Here is a 19,538-nt window from a genome sequence, read left to right on the forward strand (position 1 = left end):
TTATTAAAGTACATTTTAAGCCTTTAAAAAAAAAAAAAGGAACATTGAAACTAGGTCTTAGTATATAACATTTACAATAAATGAAATACTTGAAAAAAAAAAAAAAGAAACTAGGTCTTAGAAGAGGAGTAGATGATTGACAGAATGGTGCCTCGCAAAGTGAAAGAAGCTGTGAGAGGCAGGACAGCCAGGTTTAATTAAAGTACTAGTTGGTGAACTGATAAGAGTTTAGAGTTTAAGGTGCAGACAGCTCAAATGTCCAGTTGAGGCTAGAAATTTCCGATGGCTCAGGCAGTGAGGGGATCCCACATGACATACATCCAAGGTACTTACTGCTGGAAGGGCAAAGAAAGAGACGCCAATTAACGAGAAGGTGGCAGCAATCAGACGGCCTTCCCACGTTTTGGGGGTCTTGTCTCCGTAGCCGATAGTGGCCAGAGTGATCTGAGGAGAAAAGAGTTCTGGTATGGAGATCCCAGGAAGGAGACACCAGTGAGCTCTACCTCGGAGCCTCTGTACCTGCTTAGGTGCTGCTCTTATTTATTTATTTGTTATTTATTTTTCACATTTATATATCTGGTACAGGGTCTCACTACGCAGCTGGGACTTGTAGTGATTCTTCTGTTTTCAGCTTCCCCAGCGCTGGGATTACAGGCGTGCACCACCACACCTGGACTCCTCTGTCAGCTCGACATGCCCTCAGGGTGGGGCCAGCAAGGCATGTAGAACTGGGACTCAAATCCTGGTCCCTGCACTTGCCAAAGCAGGTGCCTAGTCTGCTGAGATATCTCACTGGCCCTACTGCTCTCATTTATAAGGAGATTCCCATGGATGGAAAAATACCCAGTATGAAGTAATGCATGTGGGAACATGGAGCCAGCAGCCTGTTTCTAAGCTACCGATTTCCTAACTACGGCCACTGAACAATTTCAATAAACTGTGAGCGTGTGTTCATGTGTACACATGCAGTTTGCCCTCTGGACTTATGATCTCATGTCTTTGGATTTAATCAATTGTGAATCAAAAGTAATTGGGAGGGCCAGCAAGACAGCTCAGAGGACTAGGAGCCTGCTTAGGCAACCACAGAGACCCCATGCTGCTCCGGACCCACCCCCAGGCATGCTAAGCCAGCAACCAAGTCCAGGCATGGGGGTGCACACCTCTAATCCCAGCGCTGGGGAGGCTGAAAACAGGAGGATCACTATGAGTTGGAGCTGTATAGTGAGTCCCTCTACCAAATATATTTTTTTAAACATTGAGGAAAAAAAACCCACAATAAAATAACAGTATAACAATAAAAAGCAAATAAATAAATGCATATTCCAACAATTTATAAGTCTCTATTGTTAGATATAACTAATATAGAGATGATTTAAATATACAGGAGAATGCATGTAGGTTATGTGCAGAATCTATACTAGTTTTAGCAAGTATTTGAGCATCTGTGGATTTTTTATCCACAAGGGATGAGGAACCTTGAAACCAATTCCTGTGGATCCTGGAGGATGACCGTACTTGTGAATGCATGACCTTCTGTGTATCGCCTTTTCTAGGAATCACATTTGTGAGTGTGTTTGCATAGACTATGCACAGACATGGGCAAATCCGTGCAAGTGACCGTTCTGCTGTGTGTAGTGTATTCCACTGTGCATTCACAGGTTTGTGCTATGAGTACCCCCGAACTGATGATGCACACGCACCTGCCTGTGGAGAACAAGACAGAGAGCAGGTAACACTGTGTATTCTGGAGCCCCCGGATCCACTTTAAAATAACAGGACAAACTCTCATAGCGGAGAAACCTTAAATTCATTACTCAAATTTTCATGCCTCGGTTTCCCCATTTTTCCAAAGGAGTTCGAGTTTAAAGTATGTTAGATAATGGAATAGCCCCAGCGTTGCTCTCTGGAGCAAAATGAGACTTAATAAATGACACCTGTAGTACCCTATGGATGTGGGGCTGTGACAGACCTGTGTTATCTGATCTGCATGCATCTGTATCTGCCCCATGTTTTCACATTCAAGGCCTGGCTGATAATGGCCTCTGGCTAACAGGGTGAAGTCCCTAAGAGGCCATGCAGCCACACCGCCGCCAGCCCTATCTGCATATAAGCACTGTGAGAAAGTCCACTCTGGGTGGGTGCCCTGGGGTGGGAGTGTCCTGTCCTTAGGCTCAGAGGCAGAAGAGGTGGTTCAGCTCTGATCTCAGAGCACAGCTGCCCACAGGATCGGGTCCATCCCATGCCCTCCCCCTCTCTGTTTCTCAGAGCCAGTCCTCATGCCATATGGTCACCTTCCAGGTGACTTACCAGGCCCCACCAAAGGGCATCTGCGTAGGTCTCAAACTCCTCTTTCATCTCCTCTCCTTGTGCATCCACTTCTGGCACATCTTTCTCAACCAAGTAGACAAGAAACGAGGACAGGATGAGCGTCAGGAAGCCGATGTACCAGGCAGTGATGAGTTCCTGCAAGAGTCAGCAGTGGGTGATGGAAGTGGTCACTGAGAAGTGACATCGGGTGCATGCTGAGCCAGAGGCCCTAATGACACGCTTTTCTACACTCTCAATTTCCATAGGTATAAAATAAGAATGGCACCATGGCATTATTTCCAACACTAAGGGACAAACAAGTGGACCTGGGAGGAGAGGATGACTTTTTTCAGGGAGATTGTGATATCACAGTTCAAGAAGCTTCATGGGAAGAGGACAGGGCAGGAGCGACTGGCCACTACAGCTGAGATAGAATGTGAGCCTCAGGAGTCTTGGTTCTCTGCTGGCTCCCCAACTGATGGAGAGGGGGGAGAGAGAGAGAGAGAGACAGACAGACAGAGAGACAGACAGAGAGAGACAGAGACAGAGAGAGAGAGAGAGAAAGAGAGAGAGCAGAACCCAGTCATGCCACCAATTTGGTGACCTAGGACAAATGATCTTTTCCTCTCCAACCTGAGCATCCTCATTTTCAAATGAAGAGACTGGACCACAAGAGACTTGAAAATGTCACAGATACTAAGTATTTCTGTTAGATGGTTCTGCATTAATGTAGAACATACGAGACACATAAAACATGGAATTTCTTGTGCTAAACTGGGAAAATGGGTAGGTAAACAAAAGCAAGGATTTTATTTATTTGTTTATTTATTTATTTATTTTGGATTTTAGGGAAGGGTCTACAGGGTGTTCAGGGTCTCACTACTAGACCAGACTCAGTGATCCGCCTGTTTACAGCCTCCCAAGAGCTGGAATTACAGGCGCACACCACCACACCCAGTCTCAATCACCAGGGGCGGGCAGCATGGCAGGCCTGGGGATGGAACCTCTGACCCCTGCACCTGCTTGCAATTGCTTTAATCCACTGAGCTATTTGGCCGGCCCAAAGCAAGTTGACTTAAAGGAAAAAGTTAATAAGAAAAATAAAGATTAGTGAAACAGAAGTTTCAAACAGCCTAATGGAGACAATCCCTACTGGTCTCACCAGCTGCTCTCACTACTTCTTATTCACCCCTGATGTCCTAGGCCTGGTAGGGGAAGTGGGACGAAGGTCAAGATTAGTGGTGAGCACAGTCTGGAGGTGGGGCCTGCTGCTCGCGATGAGTTGTCCCAGAGAGCAGCCGAGGTCCTGCTGGGGTCCTCAGCACGGCTGAGCATCTGCAGCCAGCCAGCTGCCCTCTGGGACGTGAGACTCCCACGGATGAGACAGTGACAACACCGGCCCTCCCCTGTAGCTGGGGCCGCTGCAGACCTGCAACCCTCCTCAGACTCACGTCACCTTCGCTGCGAATTCTCTGCAATGTTTGCTCCTGCAATTAGAAAGTTCGTTCACACTTTCACTATTTTCCAGTCAGCATCTCCAGCACTTCCGAATGGTGCTTGACTGCTCATGGGCCTGGGCTCACCTACAGCGCCAATACACACTGCACTCACTGGGGTGAGTTCGTGCCGTAGCACAGAGCAAGGCTAAATCATCTTGGGAAGCCAGCCAGCAGCTTTCCTTAGGGAGGAGGCTGCGAGAGGAAAGGTGAGTGAATTCTTCTCCCCAGTGGCTGTCTGAGTGGGAGCCTCCTGCTTTGCAGAATGCAGGCCTGAGATGTATGTTCGCGTGAACTCTGGCTCCCAAATGCAAGGCAGAAGCTTTGTCTGGTGCCTAACTAAAGAAACATCCCTCCATCCACATGTGCACAGAAGAAGCCGGCTCCACCGCCTTAGCCGGCATAATGGCCATCAATGAGGAGTGGAAATGGGGCCCCATTCTGTGCTTTGCAGTCATTCAGAATGTTATCCAACGTAATTTTGACTCTACACAATTTTTGTTCGTAGCTCTGTGGCAGAACTGGCTCTCCTTCATATGCCAAGGCTGGCTGGGGCTAAGAGACTGGTGCCCAGGCAATAAGGCAGCGCGACAGCAGCACAGCCCTTCTTCTTGTCCCATAAGTACATCCTGCAGATGTGCTTGCTGAGGTGACTTGGGCCTCCTTTGGAACAGAGCTGAGGCTGATTCAGCACACATCAGGACTGAAGGAGAGGGGCATTCTAGGTAGCCCAAATGGCAGGGCTTATTTGTTCTGGGAGCAGAGCCAGGTCTATTCCATCAACTTTAAACATCTGGCACAGAGCTCCTAATGTTTATCTCTGAGTGTCCTGCAGAGTAAAGCACAGAACTCAGTCTGACATATAAGCAATAGATGAAGAAATGAGGGAATGCTGGGCTTGTTCACCAGGTTCCTTGTCGCTCCCCCGGGAAGAGCCTCCTCTCATTTCTGGCAGCGGGGAAGCACTAGGGCTCACAATCTGCCCTTTGGAGTAGAGCAAGATCTCAGTAAACTATGTCTGTGATCAGCTCTGCCTTCCCCACCCTGGGAAGCGGCCCGGCCTTGGTTTTGGGACTTGGCTACAATGTGAGGCTGTTTTACCTCAGGAATTTCCTCACAAAGGCCCTATGTTTGCTGATAATTACATAGTGGACAGCAGATACTGGGATCTACTTTAGTCTGAAGGAAAAAGTACAAGGACTAAAGAAGCCATTTTTAGTGTGATTTCCACCAGAGCTATGAATCAGCTCCACTTCCTGAACACGAGGCTGAGGCTGAAGCTGAAGCTGGGAGGATGCTGGGAGCCTGTCTTCCAGTAGGGGGCTGAGGGGACTGTGCAGGAAGGAAGAACTCAGAGAAATGGCTCTGGCTGATTCTGAGGCCAGAAGTAGCAGGACAGGAGCATAAAACAGTTATGGCAAGAAATTGCTTCTAAGGTGAAAGATTTCCAGGTATTTCAGACTTTAATTCATTTAATTTTAATAGTTGTGTGCTGCATAATGATGTTTCCGTACAGAAGGGACCGCATGTATGACATTAATTCTGTCAGATTCTATTGCACACTGATGTCACAGTCTCCTTCTAAGTACAAGCCATGATGTTCACACAGTGAAAAATCACCTAGTGGGACATTTCTGAGCATGTGTGTCCACCAACAAGCAATGCACAAATGCTATTTAGTTCTGAGGTCTATGAAAAAAAGTATATTTAGAATAATAAATTCTCCCATTAGCAAGCTTCTACTCCTCGCCAACCTTTAAACCCTACCTTTTCATACATTAATAGCTGCGGGGGGGGGGAGATTCATATTTTACTACCAGGAAGCTCATTAAATGCAAATGGCTTTTTAAAAAAATGTATTTAGAACAGGGTCTACAGGATCTCACTACACAGATAGGACCCTAGCGATCCTCTTGTTTTCAGCCTCCCCAGCACTGGGATTACAGGCATGTGCCACCAAGCCCATTCTCAATTGCCATCTTAGTGTGCCCTGTGGGTTGGGTAGGTGCGGCAAGCTGGGGATGGAACCCCTGGCCCCTGTGTGTGCCTAAGCAGGTGCTTTAATCTGCTGAGCTATCTGACTGGCCTGAGAATGGCATCCTTAAAGTCTTAAATTGGAAAGTGGTAGAGCTGAATTCTAGATACAGTGTCCATCTGATCCCTACACTCTGTATATTCCACTGTAAGATGTCACCTCCTAGGAAATATCCCCCATATATCCAGGTGCATAGCTGAAATGTAAGGAGCAGGAGTACGTGAGTGTGTTCTGGGGCTGTCCAGCTGGAGGTGGCCTGGTGATGTCAAACCTCAAAAAGAATCTTTGAATTACCTAAGGAGCTTGGCTTCTCCTGTCCAGGTGCCCAAAAGCAGAGCCTCAGACAGGGACCTAGGAACATGTGGTTTATTTGTAAGTTGTTATTGATAATCACTTAAATTGTAAACTTATGACATAGACTTACGACATGGTCAGGCTTCTAGATCTATGAAGTCACTGGCTTCCAGTAAAGGGGTGCCTATCATAACTGGTACAAGAAGAGACTCTTAGTAAGGGAGACAGACTTGATTTTAATATCCTGGAAAATACCTGTCCTGGGCTTCCTTCCTGTCCTTTCTCCTGTACTGGGGCATTTGTAGCACGGGGACATTTGTTGCCTGAGATAAGACACAGAGGCTTTCTGCCATTCTTCAGAAGAATGGCTAAAGCGGCTAGGTCAAACCAATGTGTTCTAAAGGGTTGGGTTAGTCAGAGAAAGAAAACAGGAAGGTGATCAAATCCAGGCACACAGGATTCCAGTCATCTGGTGTCTATGCCTACTCAGCCTGGAAGTCTAGAAAGAGACTCAGCTGAATCCATCTCTAATTCCTGGCCTCTCTCTGAGAGCTAAACAACAGGTTTTTAAAAATTAATTTTATTGAGAAAGAAATAGCAATGAGATAGTTTCAAATTAATTAATAGGACAGTCACAATAATTAATACATTGCATATTGTTATCTTCATAGTAGCTATTCATAGAACAAGATCCGACTTGATATCTTGTCTGAACACTAATAGTATAAATGTTTCTTCTCATTGAACCTTAGTTCTCTTAAGAAACTAGCTGTATATCTATCCTAACTGATATATATATATATATATATCTCCACTATAAAATGGTCCTGCATTTATATCCCCTTTTTTTGGTTAGTTTTGCCAGAGATAGTTATTCCATTGTGTAAATACCAGTTTGGCCAGGGCAAACCATTGGAAACGGGCTCAGGGTCTGCAGCGCCTATGTTGATGTCTTATTGTGTGACTTTGGGGAAGTTCCTTCCTCCCTCTGCATCTGATTCCTTCTCTGGGTAAAAACAGCAGCAACAGTGCCTGGTGAGCAAGTCCATATTAAACCCTAAAATCCTAATTGTGCTTGAGTCTTTAGGTAACCACAGCAGCCAACTGATTTCTAAGAGCTGGAATGTTCCGCATGGACCAATTTGCTTCCTCGTACCAATGCTAGAAGGGATTGGCAGCCTCACCTACTAAATGTAGGACTTGTGACCCGACGATCCAAAGCACCTAGAAGAACGATCCCCAGCATCACACAGGGTAGGTCTTAGATTCACAGCAATCCATCAAACCTTTCCCTCCTGCCTCATGCTGCCTTGCACAAGCCCACCTCATCCTCTCAACTCTACAGGCATTATCATCCCTAGATGGAAGTAAGGAGACTAAGGGACAAATCTAGGTGAGTGATTTGGATAAGGTAATTTGCATATGGTGGAGCTGAGACCAAGCCCAGGGGCACCTGCTTCTTTGCATCACTCTTACACATGCCGCTCTCCCGCTTCCTGTGCCTCCTCATTGTCATCATTATCAATGTTGGCAGAATGGCTGGCCTTGGAGATGCAGTAAGGGAAGGGAGGTCATAAAAGGACACATATATGTGAGGCCCCCACATTCTGCAGGCTTCTTGAGGTCACTTACCTTGCTATGAGCGCAGATGGCTGAGCCCAGGAGCTTCCAGGTGCCACCCCTCCTATCCATCCGCAGCATGCGCAGGATCTGTAGGAAGCGCAGGCTTCGCAGGGACGTGGCCAGGACATTGCCCTGGTTTCCCACAGCAACTACGGGCACAGAGGCAATCAGCACGAAGATGTCTGGGGAAGGAGAGAGAGTAGCAAAGAATAAGGGGAGGAATTTCATCTGAAGGCAATGGCATTGTCTTAGGTGGCAGATGACTGTGCCAAGAAGGGAGCAATCTGAGAATGGCTGGGTTGGATCATACAGGATAATGGGGTTATTTCAAGGGGGCTGATGAGACAGGATCCCTGAATTTTGCCTTCCTCAGGCGACAGAGCCAGAAGTAGAGGAGGTGGGACTGGGCACAGGTCTGTTGTGCTCCAACATAGGTTCTTGACCCCAGAGCTGTGACTTCTCAAGTGTCCTAGTATACTAGATGAGATTCACTCCCAGATTAACAACGAATCCAGGGGCCAGGACTGTCCAGACTACAAAGGTGAAGCCTAATGCTCAGAAGGCTTTAATATAGGTTTCTCCAAAAGCATCACCTGAGACTGGAACTTTCCTGCAGGTAATTTATTGGTTGATGATGCCAGAAAGCATAGGTGAAGGGAGAGAGACAAGAGACAGGGCAGAAAATCCAAACAAAGGAAACAAGCAGACAAAAAGAGTAAAGAAGGATCTGTATTCAAGATCTGTGTTGGGTTCTTCGAACTGGAGAACATTTCCCAGGATAATCTACCTGGAAGGTGGATCAGTCTTTTCTCTCAATTGCGGACCCACACTTGGGTGAACTCCATCTTCCCACTTCTTACTAGAATGGCCATCATCTTTCCTTTCAGTTAAGTAGACTTGCAAGCTGTGTGAGCTCTTTGACATTTCCTGACAAGGCAGAGCCAGCACTGACTTGGCCTGAATGGTTCCTCTGGTAGCGAAGTCAGCGGCTCTCACTGCTGGGACATTTTTTCTGTCACAAGGAGTGTTGCCCTGATAAACATCTCTGAGCGACATGTTCTTGCCATTAGAGCCCCCAGTGTCTCCAGGAAGTGTTTCACTTGGAGATTCCTAGTGAAGCTCCACAGATTTTGCTTCAGCTGTGACACTGACTGGGGAAAAAGTGATGATCTTGCCAGGCTTTAGAGCACCAGGCTCCACTGGGCCCACAGAGCTGGCACCTGTACCACTGCCACTGCAGACATCCTGCACAGGCTTGCCAGCTGGGTGAGCTGCTGGTAGGGCACGATCCAAAGCTCCAAGCAGTGTGCTTCCATTGGAGTTGACATCGTTACCTGTGACATTCATCCCCACAACCAAGGGATGCCAGCACTCAGCTGCAGCATGCTGTCACCATCCCACCAAGAAACTGGCACACAGGCTACTGTGTCAGAGCTCTGGCTAATTTTCTTAGGGTAGATGCTAATTCTTGAATTATTTATTTGTGTTTCTTATACTGTACAATCACTCTGTGACATCAATTTTGCAAACACCACCAATTATTTGTCTCACATCCAGTGTGTAAGCTAGAAGGCCACGCCCACAGGGCGGAACATTCTTATGAATACTAGTTTCAAGTTCGCCGACCCTAGTAGCAACCATCAGGAAAGCCCAAGTCAACCCTACACATGCTTGCAATTCTATTTTTGATAAAGTCTCTGTGTCCTGGGGAATCAATGATACTTAATTTTTGTTCTGTCAGTTTCTACAGGAAGATGTTAGTGGTAACACCGCAGGTGTATTCAGCTACCCGAAGCCCAGGAAACTTCGTCCATCTCAGCAGCCTCTCCCTCAAATTTGCCTATGAAATTTTCATTGACTTTGCCTATGGACGTTTCAATGTCAACTTTCATTGACATTTGCAGGTCCCATGGCCAGTAGTGGTGGCTCCACCCTAAACAGTAAGCCCAGTGATATTGATGTTGGGAAGAGTCTTTTCCTCTCCCACTGTGGCTTTGATTTGGGGGTGGTTTTCATAGCATCTGTGTTCTGGCAGCAAACTTGTGGGAAAGAAAAAGAAAGTGCCCAAAAGTTTTTGATTACAGAAATAGTTCCTGCAAGAGCATAGTGGGTCTAAGGAGCACACATAAGGGAATGTTCTGGGAGCTCCCATAGGCACTGGGCTCCCGAGAAGCTTCTGGAAGCATAGGTGGTTTGCTGAGTTCATTGTGCACCCTCACACCCCACATGTTGATACATTTTGTCTCTCAGTGTGGAAAGCATTCATTTCACTCTAGCTTTCTTTCTTTCTTTTTTTTCTCTCTTTTTTTTTAAGACTTTGCTGCTTTATCCAGGTGTCCCCAAGGCATGAGGCATGCCTGACCTCTGCGAAAACCAACACATCAAACATGTCTGTCCTGATCAGTCTGTTGCACTAGACAGGCTTCTTAGATTATCTACACAAAGCTTTCTACTTGCAGTGTCATTAGAACAAAAGAACCCAATCAACATGCAGATGCACAATAAATGCTAGGGCTACGGCGCTCTGTGAGGATGCTACATCTGGTCCTAAAGGACACACCCGGATCTAAAGTGGCAGGGGCTGGCCCACCAAATAGCTCAGAGGATTAAAGCACCTGCAAGCAGGCCCAGAGGCCAGGGGTTCAATCCCCAGACTGCTGTGCCAGCTCCCCCCTCAGGGCCCACTGAGAGGGCAGTTAAGACTGGTTGTGGTGGTGAGTGCCTGTAATCCCAGCTCTAGGGAGGCTGTAAACAGGCGGATCACTATGAGTCCTATCTAGTAGTGAGACCCTGAACACCCTGTAGACCCTTCCCTAAAATCAATCAATCAATCAATAAAATAAAAATAAAGTGGCAGGAGCTGAGGCATGATCACCACCTCTTGTCAAAGACACCAAAAAAACTAGCATTGACACAGTGGCTCATTATGAAAGAAGCTGAGATGCGAGGGTGGATGCAGTGAATGACAGCAGAAAAGAAGGATGGGTGTGACAGCTCAGGGCTTTTTTTTAAAGCATTTTTTTATTATCTAAAAAGAATAGAAAATAGAAAAACTCCACCAAACACGTGAGAAACAATACAGAACTTCCCCAAACAAAACTATAGAAATTTGACAGTGGTTGCTATATTGCATAATGCTGTCTTCAAGTTAGTTGCTCAGATTACTAGATATAAGCATGCAAAATTGGAAAAAAGTTGTAAGAAATTAAAAAAGACAAGAACAAAAATTCAAGGGTCAACTGCCCTCCTCTTTAGACTAGCAGAAACGAACAGTGCCATTATCCGAGCCATCTTGCATGCATGCACAAATATATACCTTTTCCCTCCCTCTCTCCTGTACTTTTCCTCATCCCCACTGTTCCTTCCCTTAGAACAGATTCTTTCCCTCTCAGAGTATCTATTGTACATTTCAGATTTTACTTACTCTTTCGGGTTCTGACTCCAGCAAGAGAATACAGTGTTTACACATGTGGGTCAGATTCTTTTCACTTATGAGTATGGTCGCTAGTTGCACCCATTTACCTATGAAAGCATCAAGTTTAACTTTTTTTTAATAGCTGAGTAATGCTCCATTGTATAACAATACCACGTCTTCTTTATCCATTCCTCAGGTGATGGGCATTGGGGTTGTTTCCAAGATTTAGCTGTGACAGCACAGTTGTAGAGGGAATTTAGTACTCTTTTTCTTCTCCCATCTTTTACCCATTTTCTGTATTTCTTTTCTCTTTCTTTTGTCTCCTTTCTATGTGTACTGCAAGTGTATTTTTATTAAAGCAGACTTGTTTTTCTCCTTTAGAAAGATCTGCTGATGCTGGCTTGTCAGAGAAAGAGGGGAAGAGAGAGAGAGAGAGAAAGAGAGAGAGAGAGAGAGAGAGAGAGACAGACAGACAGACAGACAGACAGACAGACAGAGACAGAGAGAGACACACAGAGAGAATGTGTCTGACAGTGTGCATGTATATCTGTGTGTATCTATCTGTTTGAGTCTCTCTCTCTCTCTCTCTCTCTCTCTCTCTCTCTCTCTCTTGCAGTTAATGATGAGTTGGACCCAAGTTTAAAAGGTTCTTGTCCTCTAGTGTATAGAACTTGGAGGCCTACAGGACAGACACCTCCCCATGGAAGCATCTCCACTGTCTCAAATGGCCCACAGTACAAGGGCTCCAGGCTCCCCACTGTGCCTCCTTTCCTCAAGGCACAAGCCATCATGTCTAGCTTCTTTTTTGGTGTTACTTGCTGTATTTTCAGTTTTGCTTTTTTCAATTCCTTTCATAATTGGGATCTTGTAGCAATTTTGTGTGTGTGTGTGTGTGTGTGTGTGTGTGTGTGTGTGTGTGTGTTTTAGTGCTTATGATAATTAATCCTGGTATGCCAGCTTCACTAGACTAATAAGCGCTTAGTAGATTATTAGAGCACACTTCCAGGTAGGTCTAGGTGGGTCATGGAGAAATGGCTTTGGGTACTATTTTGGTCCAAAGTCTGCTCCTCTCTAGCTTTGCTCCCCTGCTCTACCAGCTGTCATGAATCAAGCACCTTTCCTCTGCTGCACCTATCTATGGTGAGGCTGCTACCTTGCGTTCAGCCAGCCAAGGGCTGACGCATGAATCAGACTAAACTTTTCCTGCTTGAAGCTGCCAGAAGGTGCCAGAAGCTGACAAACACAGGGCTGCTCCTCCACAGAAGGGCAGGTCAAGAGCTGGGCCTGCCTCTACAGTGCTCTGTGACCTCCCTGAACAGCTGCAGAAGCCCTTCCTCCAAGAAATGATGCAATACAGAGGGCATGGATGTGACCACTGGGTGAGGGGGCATGGCTTACCCAGCATGCACAGGGGCTTCCTGGCAAACTTCAGGCGTCCCCGCCAGCCTTTGTACCGGCAGCAACATCCGGCAGCCCAGATCCTCAAAGCAAACTCGGCTCCAAAGATGAAAATAGCAAATGTTTCCTGTGTGGCAAAGCATGGGGAGAAGGTGATTAAGTGGCCCAGTTGTTGGGACCAAAGAGTTTTGTGACAATCTGAAGTGCAGTGCTGTTGGTTTGGACTGGGCTATGGGTGGAAGGCACGGCTGGTCACTTGCATCCAGCCATGGAGAGTTTTCTTCTTTATTCAGCTGTGCTAATGGTCCCTACACCACTAGGCCTTGCAAAGTGATTCCTCCTTCTTTTTTTTTATGTTTTTGTTCCAGTGAATCATTTGATTAAAAGAAAAAAGTCCCTCGACTGTATTAAAAGCCCCTAAAAAGTGAAGTTGCTATTTAAAAACAAAACCAAACCTTGATCTACTAATTCCACTCAGTGCTGGCCCTGGTTTTCCTAAACGTGACCAATGGTTTCTAAACCAGAAACACGGGACCGACCAAATAGCTCAGTGGATTAAAGCACCTGCAAGCAGGTGCAGGGGCTGGGGGTTCGATCCCTGGGCCTGCTGTGCCGGTCCTGCTCCCGGGGCACACTGAGACAGAAATGAGACTGGGTGTGGTAATGCATGCCTAGTAATCCCAGCTCTTGGGAGATTGTAAGCAGGTGGATCACTAGGAGTCTGATCTAGTAGAGAGACCCTGAACACCCTGGAGACCCTTCTCTAAAATGCAAAATAAATAAATAAATAAGTAAATAAATAAATAAAATAAACCAGAAACATGGCCAGGTAATACCCCAAGTATTTCACAACCCTCAATGCATGTTTTGAAAAAACTAAGCAGAGGCAGTTTATAGGATGGAGGATGTCCTTTGGTTAACTTTCAGAGGATTTCACAGTACTTCATAATGTAGTAATATATAATGGCTTTTGCTTTGGCTTGCATATACCCTTTATCCTTAATCTGGACTACAAATCCTTACCAAGAATACCATCTAGGCATCACAGTGCCCATCTAGGCATCCCTGAATTGGGAAGGTGTGGCATTTTCTTGGAGCTGGACTTGGACACTCTAGGAAGCCACAAACAGGGACTTCAAACCATTCCTAGGGTCCCTGCCATTCTCACCCTGGGGAAGTCCCACCAGAGGGGTGGGCCAGAGGACACAGTGCAAGCGGCTCACCAGCAACAGAAGCCAGTCCCCTGAGACGGTCTCGTACTCCTTGAAGGTGGTCAGGACGGCCAGGATCAAGCACCCCAGGACAATCAAGAACCTGAAGGGAAGGAAGAAGGAGAGTAAGACACTCCTAGCCTGGCTTCCTACATGGACAGAGAGAGCAAAGCGGTAGCTGGGATGACGCGGCGGCACTCACTGGACTCTACCGCCATGTGCCTCACGCTTTGTTTCATTTTGTCTTTATGGTACACTGTAAGGCAGATGGTAGTTATTGTAGCTACAGAAAACAAGAGCCTGAGCCATCATCTACTTTCACTTAACCAGCCAGTTAGTAGAGTCAGTTACTTAGGACTAGTTAATCCTTAACTGACTAGTTAGTAGAGGTAGTTACTAGGGACTTACAGAGCCCTGAATGGTCAAAAGCTACCCAAGTTTGAGAAGAACCAAAATGAATACATTAATAAATTATCTTGCATATCTAAGACTAAAGTTACGATAAAAGAACAAAAAAATGGGAATACAAATGAAGGACCATTTTGCAGTGAAAAAATAATATACCTTTATAAAGAAAATAGTTAGGATAGATATGCAGCTATTTCCTCCTAGTTCAATGAGAAGAAAGATTTGTACTAATAGTGTTTAGACAAGACATCACGTCTGCATTTTGTACTCTAACAACTATGAAGACAACAATATGCAATGTATTAATAATTGTGACTGTCCTACTACCCTGTTTTGAAACTGTCTCAATGCTATTCCTTTCTCATTAAAATTAGATAAAAAGAAATTAAAAAAGAAAAAAAATGAGAATGAAAACAAACAATATAGAAAAATACTGTTAATGCAAAGAAAACACGAATTAATTTCTAAGATGGATAAATTCAACAAGCACTTTTGCCTGCAGGCTTGAGCATTATTTATTTATTTATTTATTTTACAGTCAGTGGCTACCAAGGAAACATCTTTCAACTGGTGACATTCACAATTGTTTTTCAAATGCTAGAAATAATAAGAGCCTCTGCACTGAAGGATGCTGGGCGCTGGTGCTTTAGAATTCATATGAGGTCATCTGGTCCATGCTCCTGCCTGAGACTGAAGTAAACTGCAAACAGTCCTTGGAGATTTTAATCTTCACACAGACTCTGCAACCGCAGGTAATCTGGTTCCCCGTCCTATTTGCAGGTCTCAAGTCTACCCATGATCTGGAGGTCTTTGTTCCTTCATTCAGTGCATATACAGTAGTACACAGTAGAAACACAGCAATGAAATTGAGTAACAAAAAAGCTGGATCCACTACAGCCCTTAGGAGCATGTAATACAGACAGCAGAAAGCTGCCTCACCTATGAGGATAAGGACTGAGATTAAGGAGATCTGGGAATCTCTGTGACCTGGGCTAGGAAGCAAGTTTTGGCTTTGGTCCTTGGTGATCCTGACCGCAGTTTTGGATCAATTAACCTACTGAGCTTCAGGCCTAAGTCTCTGTGTTTCCACTCTGTGTAGGAAACTCAAAATTCCTCAGCCCCTCCTATGACTGGGCATTGTACTTGAAGCTCTATTCCCAGCCATGACTGGAATATGCCTATTATGACTGGAATGTGCCAGCCTTCTTCACAGTTGATGCTGCTGTTGGGAGCCTCTGCTCCCACCACTCCCATTTAGTGAGCACCTACCTCTGCCACTGTACATGCCAGCTCACCATCCTCACAACACACTCCCATGATCAAGATGGCCACTCACTTGCTGAACGACTGCTGAGAACAAGACTGTCTAAAGTGTGATGTTTGATTCCTACAGTGCAAACTGTGGGAGCCACTTTTTCTTTATGACATTGAAGCTGGAGTTGGAGTCCATGGTTGAATCAGTGTCTGAGGAGGAGGAAAGCTTGATGCTCCAAAGTGAACCATTTTGGCAGAAGAAGTGGCCCTTAGGTAGACTCTGACCCTCTTCCTACCCTCCCACACTGGGTGTAAACCTTGGGAAGATTCTCCATGGTGTGTGCACGTGGTGAGTATACCTTAAGGTGAGCTTGGTGAGTCATATGAAAATGATGAAAACCCTGAACAAAAAATATAGGAAAAAATTAACGTGAAACAGATTCAAAGAAATATCTAAGAAATTAAAAATTCCATTGAAAGCTGGCATGTGTGTGAAAATGAAGATAGATTTTCAGATCTTGAAGACAGGATTGCAGCTAGCCATCATGAAAGGAAATATGTCTTAAATATAATAAGCAACCACCAAATAATTCAACAGCTGCAAGATGATGCAAAGAAAAACAATACAAGACTGACAGCTGTCAATGAAAACATGAATAACATAAACAGGCTATTTACAATAGAAATAGCTGAAAATTTCACAAGCATGGGAATTTGACATACAGAAAAGTGAGGCATATAGAGCTCCAATTATCCATAACCCAGACATATACTACTCAAGATCCCAGAAAATAAACACAAGAACAGACTACTAAAAGCTGTTACAGAAATACAACAGATCACCTGTAAAGAAAAGCCAATCATAATCACAGCAAATTTCTCAACACAACCATCAAGTCAAGAAGAGCTTGGAGTGCAGTATTTCAAGTCCTGAAAGAAAAAAACTTCCAATTGAGATTGATGTATCTTGCAAAACTCTCTTCCAAAATTAATGGGGAAATAAAATACTTCCATGACAAAGAACAACTGAAGGAATTTATGATCTCCCAACCAACCCACAAAGAGTACTGAAAGATATTCTAGAAAGAGATAAAAAAGATCACAATTCTAAGAACATTGGAAAGAAAACACCAAGCAGGGTGTCTCAGCTACTTTTTCTCATTGATGGGACAAATACCCAACACCCCAAATGAAGGAAGGAAAGGCTTATTTAGCTCACAGTTTGTGGAGGTTTCAGTTCATACTTGGCTGGCTCCAAGGCAGAGTGGCACATGACAGAGAGCAGCCTTTCATGGCAGAGGCAAAGAGCAAGAAAGGAGTGGCAGCAGCTCAGGCAGCTAGCTAGCCTCTCTCCCTTCCTTACATTGTAATGCAGATTACCTGCCCCAGAGCAGGTTCAGCACCCACACCCACAATAATCAATCACAAACTCCAGAAGCCACACCATGACTGCATGAGGCTTTGGGGGGGACAACTAGACACAAATTGTATTGCATGGAAAGCAATTGAATGGAGGGGAAGAGTAGGGAACCAACACCAGGAAAATAACATCACCAAGATAAGCCAATATATATTAGCTATAGCCATCAATGTAAATGGTCTCAATTCACCAAACAAAAGAAACAGTTTGGCAGAGTGGATCAAGAAATAAAATAAAAAACTATGCTCTATACAAGAAGCACGTTTAACTCAAAAGGTAATTAATAGACTGAAGTTCAAAGAATGGAAAACAAAGAATGTACTCCAGCAAACAGGAACTCAGAAAGCAGCAGGGGTAGCTCTTCTGTTTGCAGTCAATGTGAATGGCAAGTCAACAATGATCAAAAGAGATAAAGATGGTCACAACATATTTGATAGGGGAAAAATTCAAAAGGAAGCGATAACAATGCACTATCAGAAATGAGAGATGCAGTGGAAGCAGTGTTCAGAGGGAAATTCATAGCACTGAACTCTCACACCAGGAAGACAGAATGAGAACAAGTAAATAATCTTATGCTGCGCCTCAGGCTCCTAGAAAAAGAAGAGCAAGTCAAGCCCAAAGCCCAGGGAAGGCAGGAAATGATAAGTTTCCGAGCAGAAATGAACACAAAGTGACACTACGAAAACAATACAAAGAATTAGTGAAGAATTGGTTCTTGAGATAATAAATAAAATTGATATACCCCAGCCAACCTTAACAAAAAAGGAAATTAAAAACATAAATTCATGTAACAAGGAATTAAATTGTGAAACCAATACAGATTCTATGGAAATTCAGAAGATCATCAATACCTTATTAAAAATTTCTTACTTGAATAAGACAAAAAACACAGAAGAAATGAACAGATTCATAGAAACATGAATTACCAAAGCTGAATCAAGGAGATATAAAAATTCTGAATAATCCAATACCAGTTAATAGAATTGAAAATGTAATTAAAAACATACCAACAAAGAAATCCCAGGTCCTGATAGATTCACAACTGAATTCTACAAGAAATTCAGAGAAGATTTAGTGTGAATACACTTTATCCTCTTTAATGAATTTGAAAGGGAAGCAATTCTCCCTAACTCATTCCTGGAGGCAAGTTCTACCCTGATTCCAAAATCAGAGAAAGACCCAATCAAAAAGAAAACTATAGGCCAGTCTTCTTAATGAAAGTAGATGCAAAAATCCTTAATCAGATACTAGCAAACAAAAAGTTTTCTTGCTCCTGGAGAGGAAGAACCAACATTGTGAAAATAGCCATACTCCCAAAAATCGTTATACAAATTTAATGCAACACAGATCAAAATGCCATAGGCGTACCTCACACATCTAAAGAAAACATTCCTAAAACTCATCTGGAAGCAGAAAAGACCTCAAGCAAAGGCAAATTCTGGGCAACAAAGGCAAGGCAGGTGGCAAAACAATCCCTGACCTGAAAATATACTACAAATTTACTGTGATAAAATCAGAATGGTACTGGCAAAAAAATCTGACCCAAGGATCAATGGAACAGATAGAAGAAGAGCCAGATACAACTACAAACACACCCAGCCATGTTATGTTTGACAAAGCAGCCAAGCATATTTACTGGTAGAAAGACAACCTGTTTAATAAATGGTTCTGGAAAAACTGGCTCGCCACATGCCAAAGACTAAAACTAGATCCACGTCTATCACTATGCACTAAACTAAAGTCAATGTGGATCAATGTTTGAAATATTAAATCAGAAGTGTTAAATCTACTAGAAATAGAATGTAGGTCTAAATCTTGAAGACATAGGGTAGGCAGCAAGTTCATGAACAAAACCCAAACTGCATGGAAAATACTTCAAAGAATCAACAACTGGATCTTATCCTACAAAAAAGTTTTTGTACGTCAAAAGAAATCACCAACCAAGTGTAAAGAAAACCCACAAATTGGGAAAAAATTTAGCCTACTGTGCTTCATATAAGGGACTTCTATCTATAACATATAAAGCATTTAAAAATGTTAGACATCCCAAATTGAAAGACTCAATCAAAAAATGGGCATCTGAGGTGAATATACACTTCTCAGATAAAGAAACACAAATGTAAAATAAATATAGGAAAAAAGTTCAACCTCTTTAGTCATCCAAGAAATGAAAATTAAAATAACACTGAATTTCTATCTCAGTCCAGAAAGAATAGATATCATCAAAAAAATCGACCAATAAGAAAGGCTGGAGGGGCTGTGGGGAAAAGGGGCTCCTTCTCCACTGTTGGTGGGCATGTAGACTGATAAAACCATTACGGAAATCAGCATGGGGATTCCTCAAACAGCAAGGGTTAGAGGTCCCATTTGACTCAGCAATTCCCCTTTGGGGTATTCTTCAAGAAGAATTAAAAATATCACACCTCAGCAACATCGGTGCACTCACATTTATCGCAACATAGTGTGTCACAGCTAAAGCTTGGAAACAACCCAGATGCCCACCACCTGAGGACTGGATGAAAAAGACGTGGTGCTTTTACACAATGGAGTATTACTCAGCTACAAAGAAAAACAAACTAGAGGCTTTTAGAGGTGAATGGATGGAACTGGAAACCATATTCATCAGTGAAATCAGACTCACATGTGTAAACATTGCATTGCCTTCCTGGTGTAAGAA

General features: G+C 44.0%; 1 protein-coding gene and 1 pseudogene across 1 annotated transcript in view; one reads left to right on the plus strand and one right to left on the minus strand.

The window, feature by feature from the left end:
- Positions 1–19,538, minus strand: part of Kcnq3 (potassium voltage-gated channel subfamily Q member 3) — a 366,059-nt gene that overhangs the window by 44,960 nt on the left and 301,561 nt on the right. Inside the window, exons 2-6 of the mRNA XM_004642481.3 lie at positions 13,792–13,882; positions 12,569–12,695; positions 7,765–7,937; positions 2,308–2,463; positions 334–444 (exon numbers count right to left, since the gene is read on the minus strand). Coding sequence (XP_004642538.2) covers positions 334–444; positions 2,308–2,463; positions 7,765–7,937; positions 12,569–12,695; positions 13,792–13,882 — 658 coding nt within the window. The remainder of the gene's footprint in view (positions 1–333; positions 445–2,307; positions 2,464–7,764; positions 7,938–12,568; positions 12,696–13,791; positions 13,883–19,538) is intronic.
- Positions 15,636–19,538, plus strand: part of LOC105743708 — a 5,601-nt pseudogene continuing 1,698 nt past the window's right edge.

This window comes from Octodon degus, unplaced genomic scaffold (assembly GCF_000260255.1).
Source record: "Octodon degus isolate 3935 unplaced genomic scaffold, OctDeg1.0 scaffold00154, whole genome shotgun sequence".
In the NCBI taxonomy this organism is placed as follows: domain Eukaryota; kingdom Metazoa; phylum Chordata; class Mammalia; order Rodentia; family Octodontidae; genus Octodon; species Octodon degus.